The sequence below is a fragment of the Schistocerca piceifrons genome, chromosome 5, assembly GCF_021461385.2.
Source record: "Schistocerca piceifrons isolate TAMUIC-IGC-003096 chromosome 5, iqSchPice1.1, whole genome shotgun sequence".
Taxonomy (NCBI): domain Eukaryota; kingdom Metazoa; phylum Arthropoda; class Insecta; order Orthoptera; family Acrididae; genus Schistocerca; species Schistocerca piceifrons.
The window spans coordinates 273006814-273030873 of record NC_060142.1 but is presented as its reverse complement, the minus strand read 5'-3'; the positions used below and the strand labels follow the sequence as shown (position 1 = coordinate 273030873).

At 40.5% G+C, this 24060-nt stretch overlaps 1 protein-coding gene across 4 annotated transcripts in view; it reads right to left on the bottom strand.

Annotated features, from left to right (window-relative positions):
- Window positions 1-266: 266 nt before the first annotated feature.
- Window positions 267-24060, bottom strand: part of LOC124798068 (phospholipid hydroperoxide glutathione peroxidase-like) — a 54949-nt gene continuing 31155 nt past the window's right edge. For 3 of the 4 annotated variants that reach the window (XM_047261301.1, XM_047261304.1, XM_047261302.1), the window contains 3 exons: window positions 17475-17620; window positions 11617-11701; window positions 267-1169 (listed from right to left, as the gene is read on the bottom strand). In XM_047261301.1, coding sequence (XP_047117257.1) covers window positions 1137-1169; window positions 11617-11701; window positions 17475-17620 — 264 coding nt within the window. In that variant the 3' untranslated portion in view covers window positions 267-1136. The remainder of the gene's footprint in view (window positions 1170-11616; window positions 11702-17474; window positions 17621-24060) is intronic. The other variant, XM_047261303.1, reaches the window with a different exon arrangement.

The window sequence follows — 24060 nt, the reverse complement described above, 5'->3', positions numbered from 1 at the left end:
CAAATGATGTTAGCAGGTTCACAGCTTAAACAATGAGATTGTTGCAAAACCTTACACAGTAACAAGTCACAATAATTTCGGGAAAAGGGGGGGGGGGGGGGGAAGACATGCATGGCAAAAAGGAGAGAAATAAATAGAAATAATCCATACTAAACGTATCTCAACAGGAAATGTGCTTAACATGTTGGTCTTTAAATAATTATGTATGTTCATAAGCATCTACATACCAGAAACTAATATTCTTGTGTGGTAAACAAAAGCTGAAGTAGCATAAATTTCTTTTATTAGAAAATACACATGAGAGACAATGATTTCAGAAACATTACAATATATTCTGTAGTTTCTTGTCCAGCTTACAAAACTTAATACCAATAGAATTACTTGTGACAAAATAGACATATTAAGCTGCATAAGCTCAAATTTTCAACACAATTAAATTTTCTATGAATGAAATGTGAAATCATAAAATCTTCTGACATACAGTCTGCTATTTTTGGCAAAACATTCCACTTACAAAAAAAGTAAAGTTTTATTATGTAATAAGCAGACAACTGTGTGACCAATTTTCAAACACTATTAACACACTAGAACAAAGGTGTTGCAGATTTTTGGGTTTGGGTATCACATGACAATTAGTACATTTCAGGAAATTGCTTGCTAATAGTCAAGCTAAGCTGAGCTTTATGAAACCAGCAAAGGTCTTGACAAATTATTTGAATCATAAAATGCGGTCCTTGTGGTACATTGTATTATTCCTATTTAAGTTGCACATATTGTTGAAATACATTTCTGTCTGATATCTTTATTCCCCTCTTATGATCCTGTAACACTTGTAAGAGAGTGCAAACTCTCCATTTGTTTTAAAATTATAATGTTATTTTTTAAGTCTTTCATGTTAAAATATCCAACCCTTTCCATGGCACCTTACTGTGCCAATCTTTCGTAAATCAATCAGATGGTGAATTCCACTTTACTCTTTCAACATTATCGGCATGCACCGCTGCTTAACAAAAGCTAATATGGGACACAAATTTTTGAACAGAAGTACATTAATCATGTTATAATAAATTTCTCGTAAAAACTCATTTTCAGTTACAAACTACTTGGCAGCTCCCATTCTTCATTAAAACTTCCCATCACCAATATTTCTCGAGGTTTGGAACGAGAGCCTGAAACATATAACATCAATTCTGAACTATTTTTTCACAAGATGATATTTACATTTAGATATCTTGGCAGAAATTTATTTTGGAGCAACTAGCAACTGCAATGAACACTTGAGATCTGCTTGAACCATTTGAAATCATGAAATATGACAATTTACATATGATTATCACAAAATAGAAACTTGTTTTTAAATATTTGACAAGACAAATATCCTAATGATTTTCAAAAATATAACTGGCATAAAATTCTATTACTTACATGGTGATTTTTGACAACAAACAACAGCGAGAGAGTGGGGGAAGGAAGAGGGCGAGGGGGGGGGGGGGGGGGGGGAAGGAAGAGGGCGGGGAGGAGAATGTTCTGAAGAAGTAAATTATCAGAAAGCTTAGCTACGCATTCATTGAGCTTGTCTACTGCTTAATACCTCAAATCTACATCTACACTCTGCAAACCATTGTGGGGTGCGTTGCAGAGGGTACATCCCATTATACAAGTTATTAGTATTCCTTGCTGTTCCATTCATGTATTGAGTGTGGGAAGAATGATGTGTGTGCAGAAATTATACTATTCTTATCTTCACGATCCGTATGTGAGCAACACATAGAGGGTTGTAGAGTAATCATTTCAAGCTGGTTCTTGAAAATTTATATGATGGGTGGTTACCTTTACTATGTGGGAACTATAACATGGCACATGGACTCCGTAATTCCAATAGGTAGCAGTTAGGAGACTTCAGGCCATTGTTATTTGCAAATGTTCGTCATCAACTGTGCAGTGTACCATTAGCTGGTGTTGACTGCATTGTTGTCTGCTTTGGTGCTAGCTACGCTATAACTGTCTATCTTTTGCTATGTTATTTTCATTGTGATTTTTTTCCAAACACGAGTGACTGAGGTGTGGGTGCTGGCCCATCACAGGTGGTACTTTCTACTTCAGTTCAAAAAAGAAAGCTGTTTATCAGGAACTTGTGGAAGATCATAACATAGATTTATGTTGTCTGCACTGCGTACATGACAGTGCATGGGTGCAGAGTTTGAACCCACACATCCAACCTTTCCTCGCAGAAAACCAATCCACTCGCCCTGTTCACTGCATCCCCTCTCGCCAGGTACCAGGTTATAATTCATGACCAGTACTCTTTCCATTCTTTACATTCCTCCTACCACTCTGCAGTGTCATATTGCTCCTAGGATAATTTACATTTCGTTACTCATGAACACTAACATGGAGCTCTTCTGAACACGAGAATTAGTCATTCTACAATAATTACCCATGGATAAAGACACTGCCCTAAAAGCAGGTCACAGATTAGGAGAGGAACAGAATTATTCTATATTTGGCAAGAATGGTTACAATACAATGTAATACTCACAGTAGTTGTCAAGCTGTATTAATAGCAGACATCTAATCGCCTCCCTTATCCTCATTTCATTCACACCCTCCTCTCTGCAAATGCCTTCTTTTCTGTTCTTCCTCTCCTCACAGTCGACCCCTCCACATCACTATGTATCACACACAACTCCCCTGGCTGCCCCACAGTTAGCTCATCAGTGCCACACTCCTACCTTATGTCTTTTTTTTTTTTCTTGGTGCAAAAACTGAGGTAACAAGAGCACATGTCATAACTTTAGAACACTAATAAGAAAAAGAAAAGAAAATAGGCTACACGTTAAGCCCAACTGATAGAAGGGAAAAGCTAAAAATAAGGGCTTCCTCTTGAAGAAAGATTCACGAAATATGCTATAGATACAGAGCTGATGTCCCAAACCAGAGATTAAATGTCCCTCACCATACTGCTGTGATGGATAAAAAGTAAAATGCGGTAGACACCCCACACTTTGTTCGCTAGAACAGCCAATAATGTAGATGGCAAACATATAATTGGCTAGAAAAGGGCACTCAGTCAGGAAATGGCGAACTGTCAAAGGTTGATAATGAGCACAAAGTGATGACAGATTGCCACTTAACAAATGGCGATGGCTAAAAAGACAGTACTCCATACACAACTTAGCTAAAATGACCCCCTCATGGCAAGAAGGCTGAAAGGAGGTCAGCCAGGCCACTGGTAGAGGTTTAATTCCCTGGAGCTTGTTCCCGTGAAGAGAAGTCCGGTGGTGATGCCAAAGTGACACCACCTGCTGACAGACAGCAACACAGAGATCATCCGAAGGTTTGGAAGAGCTAGCACCATAAGACCGATGTGACCAGGAACACACATGAGCATCACAGTGGCTTCCTCATCACCGAGCAAGTGGAAGCTTGCACTAAGGGATGGACTGTGAACAACATACAGAGTTTCTGAAGGGCAGTGACAGTATCAGTGCACAACACAATTAAAAAGCCTGTGTCGCTGGATGTACTGCGTGACCTGATAGAGGGCGAATAGCTCTTCTGTAAATATTGAGCAGGGGAAAATGCTCAGTGCCAAAGACAAAGGCAGACCTGACACCATGTTCCATCTTACAGCCATCAGTGTACATGAAGGTGCTATTGCTAAGTTGTGTCCAAAGACTGAGAAACTTACAGCAACAGTTCAAATCCGGAGTAGTTTCCTTGGGAATCAAACATAGTCCAAGATGAACACGGCCTCCTGCACGAAGCCAAGACGGTGAAGGGTTCACACCCATTGGGAACGTGGCATGTAGCATGAAGTTGAGCTGCCAGAGCAGTAGCTGAAAGCGAACTCTGAGAGGAAACAGAAAAGAAGGGTGTACCCTATACTGGCAGTCAAGGGAATCACTGAAAAAGAGAGCATAGGTCAGATTGCCAGGCATGGCAGACAAACAGCATGTTTACCCGCCGAGAAGAACATCATGCTTGTATGGCAGTTTAGTTCAGTAGCTTCTGCATAGACACACTCAAAACAGGCTAGTGTAAAAGGCACCAATGGACAAACATATTCCACAAAGGTGGACTGTGTTAAGACGATTTACGATGGACGGATGGGCAGATGAATAAACGAAACACTCCTAGTTCCATAAAAACACAGGAGAACTGCCGGATATCAGTAACGTCCTGCCACGATATTTCGGTGCAGTCTTCTGGCCGTTATGAACACGCACGCTGAGCAGTGCATGCGCAATGTCACCTCAGTACGGCTTTAAATAGCAGAGCTCAGCATGTACTCGCCAGTACTGCTACAGTGGCACTCACCTGAAGATGGCCAGAAGACTCAGCACCGAAATATCGTGGCTGGACGTTACTGATATCCAGCAGTTCTCCCGTGTTTTTATGGAACAATCAGTACACCGGGAAAGCTTTAAACATCACATCGAAACTCATAGTCTAATTTCAAACAGAAAAGGGATCAGTACAAATAGAGGAGGGTGGTCTGATCTGCTCCACAGGAAGTACCACTTAGGACACATAGGATACTGTGGAACTGGGTACAGTGTGTGGCCAGGTAAGGCAAATGGAAGGATCAAGAATGTTTTCTATCAAGCATGAGTCCCAGGAATTTCATAGTCTCAGCGAACTGAAGAGCAACAGGCGCAGTGTTACGTGGCTTTATGCTTAATTACAGATTTACTATTTTATCAGTTGATTTGTTTTCACCACGTAACGCCCGCTGTTTACGTCTTTCTAAGTTGCTGAGCGATGTATCACTTTTCGTTCTGATGCTGCAACTCTTCCTTTCCAATATCTTTACTACTTTTTATCTATATATACATGATGAACTATTCGTTATGCCGTTTAACAACTTTTTAATAACTGTGGAAGTATTACAGGCATTGGGTCCCGCCTAATGTGTCACCCACCTATACGTTTTACATGAACATTTCAAGACTCAATTGATCTGTTTACAAAGAGAAAGCAGAATATCTCTTCCTTTGCGTTATCTGCAACATAAATAAACTTTCTTCCCACAGTACTTCTGAAAACCCAAAAACAAACTTAAAGAACACAATAATAATAACTGTTCTTACAATTATTCATATAAGTCTAGGTCGATTTAATGAGGGGCGGGACAGGACTAAGCCTTGTGACACCACACAGGCCTGAGGCGTAAAGATGGTGGAAGAAACCCATTGCACCACCAGAAATTCATACAAATGGTTTTGTCAATGGAAAATCGAAAGACACTGTCAATGCTCCATGAGTAAAGATAATCAAGACATCGCTGAAGACGCCACTCAAGGAGACAGGTCCATGAAAAACTGCAACAGATTGCGAAGTCATCAATGGAGAGGGAGCTGGAAATGGCTGGTGGGAGACAGTCCATAATAGGTTTAATAGCTATACGAAAGATGACGATGCTGATCCTGGATATAGGTGTCCGACAAGACGAACCAGCACGTACCTTGAAAACTCAAGTCTTTTAAAAATTTCTGAAGGAAATGGGGCAGGCAACCTCAGAACACCCACGTGTATAGAGTACGGAGGATACCAGTCCTTCAGCAGATGTCATAGGCTTTCTCTAAACCAAAAAACACAACCAGTCCCGATGCTGGAATTCCAAGAGATGCCATTAATTCTTCCTTGTTAGATCTAATGCCACGACCATTCCACTGAACAAGATTTATAATGGTGAATGGGGAGGAGGGAACAAATATAGTGCAGTCACCTCGGTGGCTGCTGAGTGCCAGCCTTCAAAGACACTCTGCTACAGGGCGCAGAGGTTGGAGGATCCTGTTCCATGAAATCTACAGAGGCATCAGCATTTTCCTAGGGTCGGCCTGTGGATTCCAGGGCAGAAAAATGGTAAGCAGTGCGCACTGGCGAAATTGAGGTCGGCTGTGTGAGGGTACCATACAGCGACACCATTGAAGAGGATCTCTGAGTTGTTGAAGGAGAAGACCATTTGCTTTTGTTTGATTTCTTAGGGTCTTTACGGTTGGCAGACGAAGACTCAGATGACTGTTGGCTGGATGGACATAAAATGTCTTTGTGAGAGTATTCGTTTTGTCTTTACCGGGCTACCGTTTGGGTAGCAGGTGATTTCACTGCAGGGAGCAAAGAACTGGTGACGTGTTACACAACTGTAGAAGAAGGACGGGATGCTACTGTGATACTGGACGATTTTACAACTGCAGTGCAGAATTGGAGGTTGCAAGTCTGCATGGTAATGTCCTTCATGGAGCGATGAATAGCAAGAAAGGTACCGTAAGTGCCCCATGGTAAAAAGCAGGGCTTTCAAAAAGCAGGGCTTTCAACAAGCCAACAACCTGCAAGTGACAGGGTAAGATAGTATTTCCTTCACCCAAATGTCCTAGATGGTCCACTCATGGAGAGACACAGCACATTCATGGGATATTCACAGATGAGGCAGCATGGCTGTCATTGCAATTGATTACAGCGGGGAGTAGGAGGCGGGCAATAACCCTCGTGAGCATCCCTATCACAAGTAACACATTTGGCCGTGTTTTGACAGGACATGCAAGTGTGGTTGTTAACACTGATACTAGCAGAAATGCATCAGATTTGGAATGTACGGTCAAGACCATGATGATTTCAAGCCTACCTTGATCTCTGATGGCTGCACTACTTGATCAAATGTGATTACAAGAGGGCGAGTAGGCACTAACTTTGTATCAACCTTTTTCATTACCCGGTGGAACGCAATGATGCCCTGATCAGATAGGTAAGTTTGGATTTCTCCCTCTGTCATACCTTCAAGCAGCGAGTGTAAATAACATCACGCAAAGATTTCAGCTTTCAATGGCCCTTGACACGAACAGGATAGCCGTGGAGGAGCAAAGCAGTGGGATTGAAAATCACAATTGTTCTCCAGAAGCAAAGTCACATTACATAAGTGAGAGCAGGATTCAAAGGGTCTGCAATTGCTCCCACACCTTTCTGAATAGTAAACGGATTAACTGTACCTAAGTACTGGATGATTGACTGATCTGGCCTTGTAACAATAACCAAAACGGCCTTGCTGTGCAGGTACTGCGAACGGCTGAAAGCAAGGGGAAACTACAGCCGTAATTTTTCCCGAGGGCATGCAGCTTTACTGTATGATTACATGATGATGGCGTCCTCTTGGGTAAAATATTCCGGAGGTAAAATAGTCCCCCATTCGGATCTCCGGGCGGGGACTACTCAAGAGGATGTCGTTATCAGGAGAAAGAAAACTGGCGTTCTACGGATCGGAGCGTGGAATGTCAGATCCCTTAATCGGGCAGGTAGGTTAGAAAATTTAAAAAGGGAAATGGATAGGTTGAAGTTAGATATAGTGGGAATTAGTGAAGTTCGGTGGCAGGAGGAACAAGACTTCTGGTCAGGTGACTACAGGGTTATAAACACAAAATCAAATAGGGGTAATGCAGGAGTAGGTTTAATAATGAATAGGAAAATAGGAATGCGGGTAAGCTACTACAAACAGCATAGTGAACGCATTATTGTGGCCAAGATAGATACGAAGCCCACGCCTACTACAGTAGTACAAGTTTATATGCCAACTAGCTCTGCAGATGACGAAGAAATTGAAGAAATGTATGATGAAATAAAAGAAATTATTCAGATTGTGAAGGGAGACGAAAATTTAATAGTCATGGGTGACTGGAATTCGAGTGTAGGAAAAGGGAGAGAAGGAAACATAGTAGGTGAATATGGATTGGGGGACAGAAATGAAAGAGGAAGCCGCCTGGTCGAATTTTGCACAGAGCACAACATAATCATAACTAACACTTGGTTTAAGAATCATGAAAGAAGGTTGTATACATGGAAGAACCCTGGAGATACTAAAAGGTTTCAGATAGATTATATAATGGTAAGACAGAGATTTAGGAACCAGGTTTTAAATTGTAAGACATTTCCAGGGGCAGATGTGGACTCTGACCACAATCTATTGGTTATGACCTGTAGATTAAAACTGAAGAAACTGCAAAAAGGTGGGAATTTAAGGAGATGGGACCTGGATAAACTAAAAGAACCAGAGGTTGTACGGAGATTCAGGGAGAGCATAAGGGAGCAATTGACAGGAATGGGGGAAATAAATACAGTAGAAGAAGAATGGGTAGCTTTGAGGGATGAAGTAGTGAAGGCAGCAGAGGATCAAGTAGGTAAAAAGACGAGGGCTAGTAGAAATCCTTGGGTAACAGAAGAAATATTGAATTTAATTGATGCAAGGAGAAAATATAAAAATGCAGTAAGTGAAACAGGCAAAAAGGAATACAAACGTCTCAAAAATGAGATCGACAGGAAGTGCAAAATGGCTACGCAGGGATGGCTAGAGGACAAATGTAAGGATGTAGAGGCCTATCTCACTAGGGGTAAGATAGATACCGCCTACAGGAAAATTAAAGAGACCTTTGGAGAGAAGAGAACCACTTGTATGAATATCAAGAGCTCAGATGGCAACCCAGTTCTAAGCAAAGAAGGGAAGGCAGAAAGGTGGAAGGAGTATATAGAGGGTTTATACAAGGGCGAAGTACTTGAGGACAATATTACGGAAATGGAAGAGGATGTAGATGAAGATGAAATGGGAGATAAGATACTGCGTGAAGAGTTTGACAGAGCACTGAAAGACCTGAGTCGAAACAAGGCCCCGGGAGTAGACAATATTCCATTGGAACTACTGACGGCCGTGGGAGAGCCAGTCCTGACAAAACTCTACCATCTGGTGAGCAAGATGTATGAAACAGGCGAAATACCCTCAGACTTCAAGAAGAATATAATAATTCCAATCCCAAAGAAAGCAGGTGTTGACAGATGTGAAAATTACCGAACTATCAGCTTAATAAGTCACAGCTGCAAAATACTAACACGAATTCTTTACAGACGAATGGAAAAACTAGTAGAAGCCAACCTCAGGGAAGATCAGTTTGGATTCCGTAGAAACACTGGAACACGTGAGGCAATACTGACCTTACGACTTATTTTAGAAGAAAGATTAAGGAAAGGCAAACCTACGTTTCTAGCATTTGTAGACTTAGAGAAAGCTTTTGACAATGTTGACTGGAATACTCTCTTTCACATTCTAAAGGTGGCAGGGGTAAAATACAGGGAGCGAAAGGCTATTTACAATTTGTACAGAAACCAGATGGCAGTTATAAGAGTCGAGGGACATGAAAGGGAAGCAGTGGTTGGGAAGGGAGTAAGACAGGGTTGTAGCCTCTCCCCGATATTGTTCAATCTGTATATTGAGCAAGCAGTAAAGGAAACAAAAGAAAAATTCGGAGTAGGTATTAAAATTCATGGAGAAGAAATAAAAACTTTGAGGTTCGCCGATGACATTGTAATTCTGTCAGAGACAGCAAAGGACTTGCAAGAGCAGTTGAAGGGAATGGACAGTGTCTTGAAAGGAGGATATAAGATGAACATCAACAAAAGCAAAACAAGGATAATGGAATGTAGTCTAAGTCGGGTGATGCTGAGGGAATTAGATTAGGAAATGAGGCACTTAAAGTAGTAAAGGAGTTTTGCTATTTGGGGAGCAAAATAACTGATGATGGTCGAAGTAGAGAGGATATAAAATGTAGGCTGGCAATGGCAAGGAAAGCATTGCTGAAGAAGAGAAATTTGTTAACATCCAGTATTGATTTAAGTGTCAGGAAGTCATTTCTGAAAGTATTCGTATGGAGTGTAGCCATGTATGGAAGTGAAACATGGACGATAAATAGTTTGGACAAGAAGAGAATAGAAGCTTTCGAAATGTGGTGCTACAGAAGAATGTTGAAGATTAGATGGGTAGATCACATAACTAATGAGGAAGTATTGAATAGGATTGGGGAGAAGAGAAGTTTGTGGCACAACTTGACCAGAAGAAGGGATCGGTTGGTAGGACATGTTCTGAGGCATCAAGGGATCACCAATTTAGTATTGGAGGGCAGCGTGGAGGGTAAAAATCGTAGAGGTAGACCAAGAGATGAATACACTAAGCAGATTCAGAAGGATGTAGGTTGCAGTAGGTACTGGGAGATGAAAAAGCTTGCACAGGATAGAGTAGCATGGAGAGCTGCATCAAACCAGTCTCAGGACTGAGGACCACAACAACAACAACAACAACAAGTACTGACCTCCTTCAGTACGTGAAACCAGGAGGAACTGTGGAGCAGCTGGGAGGGTGTTTCAATCTCTAGACTCATTCCATTTACGTTTAGGAGATATCGACTGAGACTGTGATTGGCTCACTGAGGGGGGAAAAGAGAGAGAGAGAGAGAGAGAGAGAGAGAGAGAGAGAGCGAGAGAGATCTACAATTGCCAGCATCTCCAATGGCCCGCACCTTCCAACTAGACACCGCCGCACCCACCCACCTACCCCTTCCCCTCTAGAGGGGGCTCGCTCACCTTAGGTGATTGTTCACATCACAGGTCATTCCTCCCGATCTCCTGACAGGGGGACCATTTGACAACTGGGGAGGTAACAGCTTAGGCAATCACCCCTCTGGGGGCCTGGCTTGTGCCAGGGGTACACGCAAACATTACCTGTCAATGTGGGGTTGGGAATTACACATTATCCAATCACCTGTTACCCATCAAATGCATGAGTCGGCCTTCAGGAACACACAGAGAAGAAAAAATTAAGACAAACCTCAAAGGCTAAAGCAGAGGAAGGGGAGAAGATGGAGAAAAAAAGAAAAACAGGTGAGGGGCTGTTCTGATGCTGGGCTATCTAAACTACAACACGCATTCCTGAAAATATAGCATAAAGATGTACAGTGGAAAGGGAAGATATGCTTCACAGGCTGGGGTCCCGTGGATGCCAAGAATGAACTCAAGAAAGACTGGTGAGGCCTCTACGAGGGGGAGGGGGAGCTACCTTATGTGAGCGCTACATCTTCCTCCCGAACTCTCAGTCGTATTCCCATCCAACCCTCCCTCCCATTGCCTGTTTCCTTTCTCCTCTTGCCCACTCCACCCAAAAGAACCTTTCACCCCAATCCAGCTGCTGTGCCACCATTATGTAGTAGTTTGGGACAATGAAGCCATGCAGAGTAGTAGTTCTAAAAAAAATTCCAATAATGGAGAGCACTCAGAGGGAAAAAGAAAATGTATGTAACGGAATAAACAACTGCATCAAAAAATAATATTGGCGATCACTTCCCTAGCTTTATGGTCTGCTTAGCCCATGACCACTTTAAAAAAGTATAGCTCAAGTGGTGTAGTTGATCACTTGATTTCAATGTTAAATCCAATAAGGAGTTCCCCTTATAAGAATTCAGCCACACACTTTCTGAGGAGAAGAATCCAATGTAGTCTTGACTGTTAACCCATTTCACTATTCAACTGCAGCAATCTTAATTAACTAGAGGAATTCACAACACACTTAGTAAGTGAGAACTCAATTTCATTCATAAGAATGTAGCAACACCAGTTTCAGTACAATGCAATTAATTTACTCTAACGTTTTCTAAACAACATATTTCATACTTTTTTAGTCCTGTACGTGAATTTGCCTGGCTGAATATTAGTTTTGAGTAATACCGAAACAGAAATGCAAAGATTAAAGTACACCTTGTCTTTGGTCCATTTTTACCTCATCTCCACCTTATATCAGATACTTACACTTGGGTTTGTATTTGGGCTGTGTCGTTCAACTGGCTGTCCATTTTTATCAATAATAAATTTGGTGAAATTCCACTTAATGAAACTGCAACATTAAAAAAGCAACATTCCTTTTAAGCAAGTTGGAAAAAACTTGGCATACTCTTGCAAGACAATACAACTCTAAATTCTAACACAATATCATTCTCACATGAGAATGAGAGAAGGAAAAGAAAGTTAGCCTACTGGTAAGAAATTGCCACTTATTACATGGAATGAATATTACCTAGCTATAATAGCAATTTGGAGAAAAATTAAGAATAAGATAAATCCACAATGCAGTCTTGGGACACAAAAGTGTGTTAAAAGGATAGATTTATACTCACCACATACAGAGGGCATTGAATCAGAGACAGGCACAATGTAAAGAGTACTGAACATTTTTCGGCCACAAGGCCTTCTTCAGAGCGAAATGAGATAGTGGCTGTGTGTGTGTGTGTGTGTGTGTGTGTGTGTGTGTGTGTGTGAGAGAGAGAGAGAGAGAGAGAGAGAGAGAGAGAGAGAGAGAGAGAGAGAGATAACATTGCTATCCTAGACTTTGCGTCGTTTGAAAGTGTTTCGAAGTGTGAAGTATTCCTGAAGATCAATCTACCCTATCGTAATATGCTATCCTAAACTCTCCATTGAATGTGTTTTAAAGTGTGATGTATTCTTTAACCTTCTTCCTATTGTGTTACATGTGTTACCCATGAAACACACTTATGCATCTTGGATGAAACTAGGACAACAAAAAATAATTTACTCAATGTATACCTATGAAACTACTGTAATACTAGGCGAATTTCTGTTCTGTTTTATTTGTGATGCATTTTATGTTATTAAAAGCAAAGTAAAAATTTGAGGTTTCTTGAAGTGAAAAGGACTCAAAGTAGCTTTTTGTTAAACATATCAAATATTGTACTTCACTTTTTCTCATTAAGCCTAAGCCATTTTTCTTGCCCTGTTCTTGAAACATAAGCATCTATGATGCTATGTAATATTATTGTGGCTTAAACAGGGCATATTCTAATAACTGTCTATGGAATTCATTTCTTAAAACTTGATCTAATTAATTCCTATGTTGATAATTTTGTCCCTATTTTGTATTTTTTCATAGGCCATAAAGAAAGGGATGGTGACGAATTGTTCAGTGGTGTAGTGACTAAATGGAATAAATATTCCTTCATTATTTTTTGAGCATTATCGCTAAACTGAACCTTCTTGAGATGGATTTGCTGATCATTTCTTGCAATTCCTTACATATGCTTTTTATGTGAGAATTTTGTTACTTTGATCAGTCAACTGCTATTGAAAAATATGTCTCCAGCTTCACAAAAAGAAGCATATGGTGAACTGAAATTTCATGCTAGTGCCTAATTATCTGAGTTAATCAGCAATTATTGCTTTCTTTCATCTAAAATTCTGGATCATGTTCACTGTCACTAAGGGTTTGACTCTCTCGCCGTGGTATTTCATTGTAAAAAGTGCTTTGATAACCATATCCTATTATTGCCATGACTTACTGAGGAAACTTCTATTTAAAATATCTCAGCTTTTAGAGGGGGGGGGAGGAGAGAGAGGGGGGGGGGGGAGGAGAGAGAGAGAGAGGGAGAGAGAGGGAGAGAGAGAGAGAGAGAGAGAGAGAGAGAGAGAGAGAGAGAGAGAGACTTCTGTATATAACCAGCAAGTGTTGTTGTAGAGGAAAGATTTATTTTACACTCACAGCGATATGTACTACCCAAATTTCCTCTAAACAATATTGAGAATAACACTGCAGACTGCAAAACTCACTTGGAACAATCTATAGTGATATTTGCACTCTTTCACAATGACTCTTTGCTAAACTCAGTACATAAATATTACATTAAGCACTACAAGTCACAGCGTTGTCCCATCTTGCTAAGTTTTATTTGTGCAATTTGTTTCAAGGTTCAAACCTCATCAGAAGGTAACCATGACAATGCAAAAACACTGAGCCAATGTATATTATGTATTTGTGTAGTGAGCAAAGTCAGTGGTGTATTAAAATGAGTTAAGACAGTGAAATGGGTAGGAAATGTTGCACCACGAACTGATAGAAAGTGAATGAAAGCAGTTCTCAAGTGGAGTTCGAAAGATACAGGAACATCAGAAGAGTTGCTGGCTTCAACTGGCAGAAGACACTTAGAGAACAAAATTTACTACATATAATATTTAGATAACTGTGATAGCAACAGCTCATCCCTGTTGTTGTTGTTGTTGTTGTTGTGGTCTTCAGTCCTGAGACTGGTTTGATGCAGCTCTCCATGCTACTCTATCCTGTGCAAGCTTTTTCATCTCCCAGTACCTACTGCAACCTACATCCTTCTGAATCTGCTTTGTGTATTCATCTCTTGGTCTCCCTCTACGATTTTTACCCTCCACGCTGCCCTCCAATACTAAATTGGTGATCCCTTGATGCCTCAGAACATGTCCTACCAACCGATCCCTTCTTCTGGTCAAGTTGTGCCACAAACTTCTCTTCTCCCCAATCCTATTCAATACTTCCTCATTAGTTATGTGATCTACCCATCTAATCTTCAGCATTCTTCTGTAGCACCACATTTCGAAAGCTTCTATTCTCTTCTTGTCCAAACTATTTATCGTCCATGTTTCACTTCCATACATGGCTACACTCCATACGAATACTTTCAGAAATGACTTCCTGACACTTAAATCAATACTGGATGTTAACAAATTTCTCTTCTTCAGCAATGCTTTCCTTGCCATTGCCAGCCTACATTTTATATCCTCTCTACTTCGACCATCATCAGTTATTTTGCTCCCCAAATAGCAAAACTCCTTTACTACTTTAAGTGCCTCATTTCCTAATCTAATTCCCTCAGCATCACCCGACTTAATTAGACTACATTCCATTATCCTTGTTTTGCTTTTGTTGATGTTCATCTTATATCCTCCTTTCAAGACACTGTCCATTCCATTCAACTGCTCTTCCAAGTCCTTTGCTGTCTCTGACAGAATTACAATGTCATCGACGAACCTCAAAGTTTTTATTTCTTCTCCATGAATTTTAATACCTACTCCGAATTTTTCTTTTGTTTCCTTTACTGCTTGCTCAATATACAGATTGAACAATATCGGGGAGAGGCTACAACCCTGTCTTACTCCCTTCCCAACCACTGCTTCCCTTTCATGTCCCTCGACTCTTATAACTGCCATCTGGTTTCTGTACAAATTGTAAATAGCCTTTCGCTCCCTGTATTTTACCCCTGCCACCTTTAGAATTTGAAAGAGAGTATTCCAGTCAACATTGTCAAAAGCTTTCTCTAAGTCTACAAATGCTAGAAATGTAGGTTTGCCTTTCCTTAATCTTTCTTCTAAAATAAGTCGTAAGGTCAGTATTGCCTCACGTGTTCCAGTGTTTCTACGGAATCCAAACTGATCTTCCCCGAGGTTGGCTTCTACTAGTTTTTCCATTCGTCTGTAAAGAATTCGTGTTAGTATTTTGCAGCTGTGACTTATTAAGCTGATAGTTCGGTAATTTTCACATCTGTCAACACCTGCTTTCTTTGGGATTGGAATTATTATATTCTTCTTGAAGTCTGAGGGTATTTCGCCTGTTTCATACATCTTGCTCACCAGATGGTAGAGTTTTGTCAGGACTGGCTCTCCCACGGCCGTCAGTAGTTCCAATGGAATATTGTCTACTCCGGGGGCCTTGTTTCGACTCAGGTCTTTCAGTGCTCTGTCAAACTCTTCACGCAGTATCGTATCTCCCATTTCATCTTCATCTACATCCTCTTCCATTTCCATAATATTGTCCTCAAGTACATCGCCCTTGTATAGACCCTCTATATACTCCTTCCACCTCTCTGCTTTCCCTTCTTTGCTTAGAACTGGGTTTCCATCTGAGCTCTTGATATTCATACAAGTGTTTCTCCTTTCTCCAAAGGTCTCTTTAATTTTCCTGTAGGCGGTATCTATCTTACCCCTAGTGAGATAGGCCTCTACATCCTTACATTTGTCCTCTAGCCATCCCTGCTTAGCCATTTTGCACTTCCTGTCGATCTCATTTTTGAGACGTTTGTATTCCTTTTTGCCTGTTTCACTTACTGCATTTTTATATTTTCTCCTTGCATCAATTAAATTCAATATTTCTTCTGTTACCCAAGGATTTCTACTAGCCCTCGTCTTTTTACCTACTTGATCCTCTGCTGCCTTCACTACTTCATCCCTCAAAGCTACCCATTCTTCTTCTACTGTATTTATTTCCCCCATTCCTGTCAATTGCTCCCTTATGCTCTCCCTGAATCTCCGTACAACCTCTGGTTCTTTTAGTTTATCCAGGTCCCATCTCCTTAAATTCCCACCTTTTTGCAGTTTCTTCAGTTTTAATCTACAGGTCATAACCAATAGATTGTGGTCAGAGTCCACATCTGCCCCTGGAAATGTCTTACAATTTAAAACCTGGTTCCTAAATCTCTGTCTTACCATTATATAATCTATCTGAAACCTTTTAGTATCTCCAGGGTTCTTCCATGTATACAACCTTCTTTCATGATTCTTAAACCAAGTGTTAGCTATGATTATGTTGTGCTCTGTGCAAAATTCTACCAGGTGGCTTCCTCTTTCATTTCTGTCCCCCAATCCACATTCACCTACTATGTTTCCTTCTCTCCCTCTTCCTACACTCGAATTCCAGTCACCCATGACTATTAAATTTTCGTCTCCCTTCACAATCTGAATAATTTCTTTTATTTCATCATAGATTTCTTCAATTTCTTTGTCATCTGCAGAGCTAGTTGGCATATAAACTTGTACTACTGTAGTAGGTGTGGGCTTCGTATCTATCTTGGCCACAATAATGCGTTCACTATGCTGTTTGTAGTAGCTTATCCGCATTCCTATTTTCCTATTCATTATTAAACCTACTCCTGCATTACCCCTATTTGATTTTGTGTTTATAACCCTGTAATCACCTGACCAGAAGTCTTGTTCCTCCTGCCACCGAACTTCACTAATTCCCACTATATCTAACTTCAACCTATCCATTTCCCTTTTTAAATTTTCTAACCTACCTGCCCGATTAAGGGATCTGACATTCCATGCTCCGATCCGTAGAACGCCAGCTTTCTTTCTCCTGATAACGACATCCTCTTGAGTAGTCCCCGCCCGGAGATCCGAATGGGGGACTACTTTACCTCCGGAATATTTTACCCAAGAGGACGCCATCATCATGTAATCATACAGTAAAGCTGCATGCCCTCGGGAAAAATTACGGCTGTAGTTTCCCCCTTGCTTTCAGCCGTTCGCAGTACCAGCACAGCAAGGCCGTTTTGGTTATTGTTACAAGGCCAGATCAGTCAATCATCCAGACTATTGCCCTTGCAACTACTGAAAAGGCTGCTGCCCCTCTTCAGGAACCACACGTTTGTCTGGCCTCTCAACAGATACCCATCGGTTGTGGTTGCACCTACGGTACGGCAATCTGTATCGCTGAGGCACGCAAGCCTCCCCACCAACGGCAAGGTCCATGGTTCATGGGGGGGGAGCTCATCCCTATACAAGACAAAGTAAAGTGTCGAAGTTAAAAGACCAAGTTGTAAAAAGGTATGCTGTCTCTCACTCAAGTGGCCCCCAAAACTTTAAATTTACATTGTTTTGTGGAAAGTCCAGCATCACAAAAGGGGAAAAAGGAAAAATTTGGAGCAGAAAGTATGAAAAATTCATTAATACAGAGCTCACAATGTAAAACAATGACAAGTATCAAATAATGCAAATTCATTCATCAAGAATAATACAGTGTCACATATACCCACTACAAAAAATTATGAATAAATGGCTATTGTAGACTGACTTACTCTCCAAGAGTTCCACCTTGCTTGTACTTAAGATATTTCCATAACGGATGTGCATTATCTCCATTGACATCAATTTTTTCAAACACGTCAAAATTTACTTTTCTTTGTTTAACAAAACACACTATCTCCTCCGAATTTCCAGGTTCCTACAACAGAAGATTATAATCAAAATTTTACAGCAGATAAATATTTTGTAGTCTTAATTTTAATTAATTACAACACACTACATATCTGTATCATTAATTTTGATATGAAGATTAAGTGGTATACATAATAGACGGAGGCACATCACTTAACATTAAAGAGCCTGTGTGGAAAATATCTTGTTTTTAAGTGTATTTGCATGAGTAGGACTAAAAAAATAATGTCTTCATTAATGTCAACATCAAGCATGTACACTATTCTATAAGCTGACTTGTTCCTCAATACAAAAAAAAATTACTCAAATGACTAACTAATGAACTATATAATAATAGAAAATTATGTTTCCAGAACCAGAGACTGCTTGTTAAGGGGACATTGTACGTGAAATTCATTGAAATTTGACATTTTCTGTTTTCTCCTCCATAATGTACTTTGGTCTTTCCTGAACATTTTGGTATATAATACCTTACAATCAGACAATTGTGAGACCTTTAAATAATATTTTGAATGTTGATATGTGACGGTCAAATTTCGTGGCGACGCATATACTGCCACAGTTGAGCAGTCTACGTCTCAGAAGTTGGCATTATGAATAAACAGATCAGTCCTTTGTTTCTGATACTAGTTTTCATTTAAAGTAGTGTGATTATAGGCTATTTTTGTAGTAAGCTAACTTCTATTGCTTTTTATACGCAAATAAAATGACTAAGCATAAAAGTAACTTCAAGAAACACAAATGTGAGACCTGCATTTTCTTCTGAAGTACTTCAAAACATGTTTGCTAGCAGTGAAGGAAAGCACAATAATGGTTCTGAAGTGACGACGCCCCCTAGTGCATCGAAAAGGAAAGTAACTTTAGAAATGGGTAACAGTGGTAAAAGTGATATTATGGACAACGTCATTACTGATCTGCAAATCCTTGCACAAGTTCATTCTGAAACTTGTCTACTGCTGTCTTCGTGGTGGTGAAGTTAAACTTTATGAGGATATTGGAGCTAGAATAGGTGTTGTGTCTAAATTAATTACTGAAGCGCAAAAGTGCCAGAGGCGCAAAAGTTAGAAGTATGACAATTTAGGGAATATTAAAAGAGCTGTGTGGAGCACTTTATTTCATCAAATATTAACTGATGAAAAGCCATGTCATGCTTTGTTTCCACCTCCACCAAACACTTGGTGTAAATATAGGCAAGCTGAATTTTCTGGCACCCTGCATGTATTTAACAGACATTTTCTTCCTTTGGCAGTAATGGAGGCAATCAAACCTATTTACAGAGATTTGGCAAATCCTGAACTACTAAAGAAGTGTTTACATGGGGAAAACCAGAATGTGAATGAGTCCTTCAATAATGTTGTGTGGTGCATGTGCGTAAAAATATATTTGTTGGCCTTATGACTCAAAAGTTGGCAGTGTCTAATGCTGTAATAACTTTTAATGGTGGGAACTATGAAAGACTTAAGGTTCTGGAGAAGTCAGGGGTAAGATTTGGACAGAACACAGCTAAAAGACTGCGGGAACTGAAAGAGCATCGTGTAGATGAAGCAGAGTTAGCTGCTCAGCAAATGACAAAAGAAGTAGGAAAGAAAAGGAGGAGGCAAGCACTGGGCTGTTGTGACACTGAAAAGAGACAGACTATGGGCCATGGCAATTCCAGTGCATAAAGATGCAGAAATGTAAGTCTGTATTAGAATTTGTAATAAAAAAGTTTTAATCCTCAATATCCATTCTTAACTACATTTTTTGCAATAAATAACATGTTCTCTAAAAAAGTGGTGATGGGAGAGTCATGAAATTTTTACAGCATGCCAAGTGTGATATTCAACACATATGGAACAAGAATAATTAAAATATCCTGAGTTGTTTTGTTTTTATGTTCATTTATTTACAAAATTCTGTCAAAAAACTTAGTGTAATTCAGCGTATCTAGAAAGGTGCATTCATTCAATAATTATGGAAAATTGTAAGTTGGTGTCTTAAAAAATTGACAAGATAATGGGTTACAAAATTCGATAATTTAACATTGAGGTATAGGACATACAATGTCCCCTTAAAAGGACAGAACATAGATAGGTATATGAGACAGTGAAGGGTAACTAATATTTAATGACTTACAAAGAGCAAAGAAATTGAAAAATAGAGTTCTCAGACAAGCACAACACAAAACAAAACAAAAGCAGTCTTTGCATACATAGATACAAATATATCACTACTGAGGTGTTTTATTCAAAATCTTTGGCCATGAGTGGAAAGTGTGGAGGTTGAAGTGGAGAGGAGCCACAGATAAGATCAGGAAACATGCAGCAGATTTTAACTGCGACCTGGACTCCTGGGAAGGAGGTGGTACTGTTCCAAGATCCAGGTTATGGCTGAGGTGTTGGTCCAAGCTTGCAGTAAATTCTAAGATGCAGGGTTTTGAGTGAGGTGACAGACAACTATCAAGAAAAAGAGATACATAGTATTAGTGGGTGGTGTAGGAAACAGGGACATAGATTGGTCTTCTGATCTCTCCTTGACATGTGACACCAACATGTAGCTTGCCAAGCTGCTCTTGTGGTGGCATGACATGCTGTGCTTCCACTGTGGCATAAAGCAGATTAATCTGAGGCTGGAGATGGTATGCTGCACTAATGCCAGAGAGTTGGGGCTTCGCATAAATGACACCAAAACACAGTATCTCTCTGCTTCCAGGAGAAATGCTGCTATTACAGAGAAACACATCAAGATCGATGGGGCCAACTATGAGGGATGTGAGAAATTCCAATACTTGGAATTCTTGGTAACCAATGATAACAGTGTAACTGAAGTAATAAAAGCAAGGACTGCTGTGGGAAACAGAACTTATTGGGCACCGATTAAGACTATTCAATCATACAGTCTAAGTAGAAAATCCAAGGTGATTGTCTATGGAATGGTTATAAGACCAATGTTAATGTAGGGGTCAGAAACATGGAAATTGACCTTGGCAGCAGAGGAGTGCCTGAAAAGTTGGGAGAAGAAAATACTAAGAAAGATTTTTGGAGCACTGACTGAGACAGGGCAGTGGAGAATACAGAAAAACAAGGAACTGGGACAACTACATGGCTACGCTACTCTAGTTTTGGAAAACAAGTGCAACAGATTAAGGTGGTTGGGCCATATACAGTGAATATCAGAGGATAGATTTGTCAAGAAGGTCTACAGAGAAAATCCATGTGGCAGAAGATGAAAAAGGAGATCACAGAAGTGATGGCTGGATGATGTGGAGAATGAGTTGAGAAAGAAGGGAGGGGAGAAGGAAGATGGAGGAAATGAGCAGCAGGTTGTCAGAGTGGCCAAGGACCTAGAAGGGCTGTAGGACCAAGGAGTAAGTACACTGTAAGATGAGAATGCCATCAGCGTGTTACGCTCGCTCTTAGATCGAATGTGCACAGTTTTCAAACTACAGAACAGAGCCATAAGAAAAATAACTCCACTGTAAAAATCTGACTGAAATGTTGGCAATTCTAACAGATCTATCTGTTATCATCAAACAACAGCTGGATTAAATAAACACATAATTGTAAACAGCATTTTCTACCACAGAATGTCTGACAATATATTGCACAGGAAGATAAGTATATGAGATCAACATTCAGTGTCCTTACAATGTACACTTTCATGGCCAGTATTTGCACACTTGTTGGTTTTTGTTACATGGGCATTTGGCCATGGGTTAAGGCTTGTTTATGTGCCTAATGTTGTTCTCATAATGCTGGATACATCATCAGAGGCTATGAGGGCCCAGATAGTAGCTTCAAACTTGAACAAGTAAAGAAAAACTTTCTGACAACTTAAAGCTGTGTGTCAGTCTGAGAATTAAACTTTGAATCTTTGCTTTGTGCAGCCAAGTGCTCTCCCAACTGAACTACCCAAGCACAATTTTTGAATCATCCTCACAGGTTTACTTCTGCAAGTACATCGCCTCCTACCTAATTGGATAGGAGTCTTGCATGGGAAGTAGAGTGCTGCAACGCTCAATGTTTGACCGGTCACCGCTCGCCTGTTGACAGGGGGACCGAGCCGCTCGTGTCCGGCCCCACACGACTCGACTCGGTCACGTACTCGCCCCATGTCTGTTGTCCGGATTCTGGACATGCAGATAACCGAGCATGACCGGTCACCGCTGATGTCTCACCTCGCCTCGGCTCGCTGCACCGTACTGTGCAAATCCAACGCCCCCCCCCCTCTCTCTCTCTCTCTCTCTCTCTCTCTCTCTCTCTCTCTCTCTCTCTCTCTCTCTCTCTCTCTCTCACTCACACACACACACACACACAATGTATTGATCTCTGTCTCTCTCTCTTTTAATACAAAAGTAACGTTTCCAAGAACGGGTACGAGACACAGCTAAATTCATAAAGCAATTGGGAAGTAAAATGATATTTCAATACAATTGTGGATAGAAGACGAGTCTCATTTCCAAACAGAAGATATATTTTTCCTTTCATTAATAGGAAACATTAAATAAATGTTGTCCCTGTAATCTAGAAGACAACCATCTTCATAAAGAAAGCATACAAAGAACATTAAACATTTACAGACGTGACTTGTCGTACTTTTCACGTTTGCAACAGAAACAAAATTATAGTTATTGTTTATCAGCAGTAAATCACTTACGCGTTCCGCATTTAATTGGCTGCGACAATTTGTTAGTAACATGTCAGCTTTACTAAAGCATCTTTCACTAGGTGCGCTTGTTGCTGGGATACATAAAATACGTTGTGCAACTGCAGCCAGGCCTCACAGATCTGTTTCATGTCTGCTCCCCCACTTTAAGATGTCATCATCATCTCCGGGGTACATTAAAATGTAGAGATCTACTTCATCTGCGGCGGATGATCTGTTGTTCCTCCATTCCTTGAAACGAACTCTCTTTCTGGGTGGTGATGACACAGTACTTGAAGGATCTATGATAATAGTGTGTAAGGATTCCAGCATAGTGTACAAGCTGTTCCAGCGTGTGTAGGCCTCTAGTTTCAACGATGATTTCAAAGACAAACAGAGGCTACTTCTCTTAATGTACCTTATAATGCATTTTGCAGTATTTATTGTTGATGCGATGTTCGGGGCATGATTTAGCAAGAAGTTATCTTCATCAAAACTATGGCTAACTGTGTGTTTATACAATGAGCAGCACAAGGAATCCTTTCGTGATTTTCCAAAGCCTTTATTACATTGGCACCCTGGTCGGAGACAAAAACAAAACTGTGCAACATGTCCGGCGAAATGTCCCAATCACCCATCCTCTCTTCAATTTCTGTCATAATATTTACTCCCGTCTTCTTAACTCCCGGCAATTTTGTTGTAAATAAAACATTGTTCACAACAGACCAATCTGTGTTAATGTAATGTGTTGTAAGCGTTAAATAGTGCACCAGGTTTTGCGAACCAGTCCACATATCATCTGTCGCAGCACATATTTTATTAATAACTTCTGCAATAACAGAAGGCATTATGCTGTTTCGTATTGCATCAGCTCGTTCTTTGACATGTCTGCTTATAGTAGAGGGATGTGGCATGACATCTGCCACGTTAACTTCTCCATAATGCGCACCTAGATGTGCTAATTCATGGCCTAGTTCTCTGAAACCTTTACCGGAAACAGCATTAAAAGGTCTCATATCTTTAGCACACACGGCAACACACTTTGCTGTAATACTATTTTTTATTACTGCCGATATCCGTGAAGGAGCTGTATCTTTGCGAGGTTTCTTGCAACTGTGTTTCTTTAAATGAGTGGTTCCCGACTGGAAACACGATAATGTGGAGCAGTTTATGCACGATACGTACCCAGTAGATGCACTGTTTTCGTCTACAACCAACAGAAATTTACTCCATACTAAGCTTTTTAGACCTTCCAGTTTCTTCAATGTGTAAACATTGGTTTCAATCTTACATCTTACTGCACTGGCATGATTACAGAGAGAGAGAGAGACACACCACACGGATAATGACACGTGTAATGTGTTTGACGTTACGTGCTATGTATTCGGTCACGGCATCTATGCTTGGTCACTAGAACTAGTGCGGGCAGCCTATCCAGTTAGGGTGTGCTCGCCCCATTTCATATTTTGTGCTCGCTTACTTGGTCATGCAAGACTCTAATGGGAAGCTCAGGCTCAGTTGGTACAGCACTTGCCCGCAGACAGCAAATATCCCAAGTTTGAGTCTCAGTCCAGCACACAGTTTTAATCTGCCAGGAAGTTTCATATCAACACACAACTACCTTATGTGGGGACACAAATTGGGTGAGGGTACTGGGCAAGTGATGGAGTACTGGAGTACTCTCTCTCTCTCTCTCTCTCTCTCTCTCTCTCTCTCTCTCTCTCTCTCTCTCTCTCTCACACACACACACACACACACACACAAAATTGGCAACAGTTTGGCAGTGGCCATTCATTTTTGTTGACAGCTGGTTGGTTGTCATAC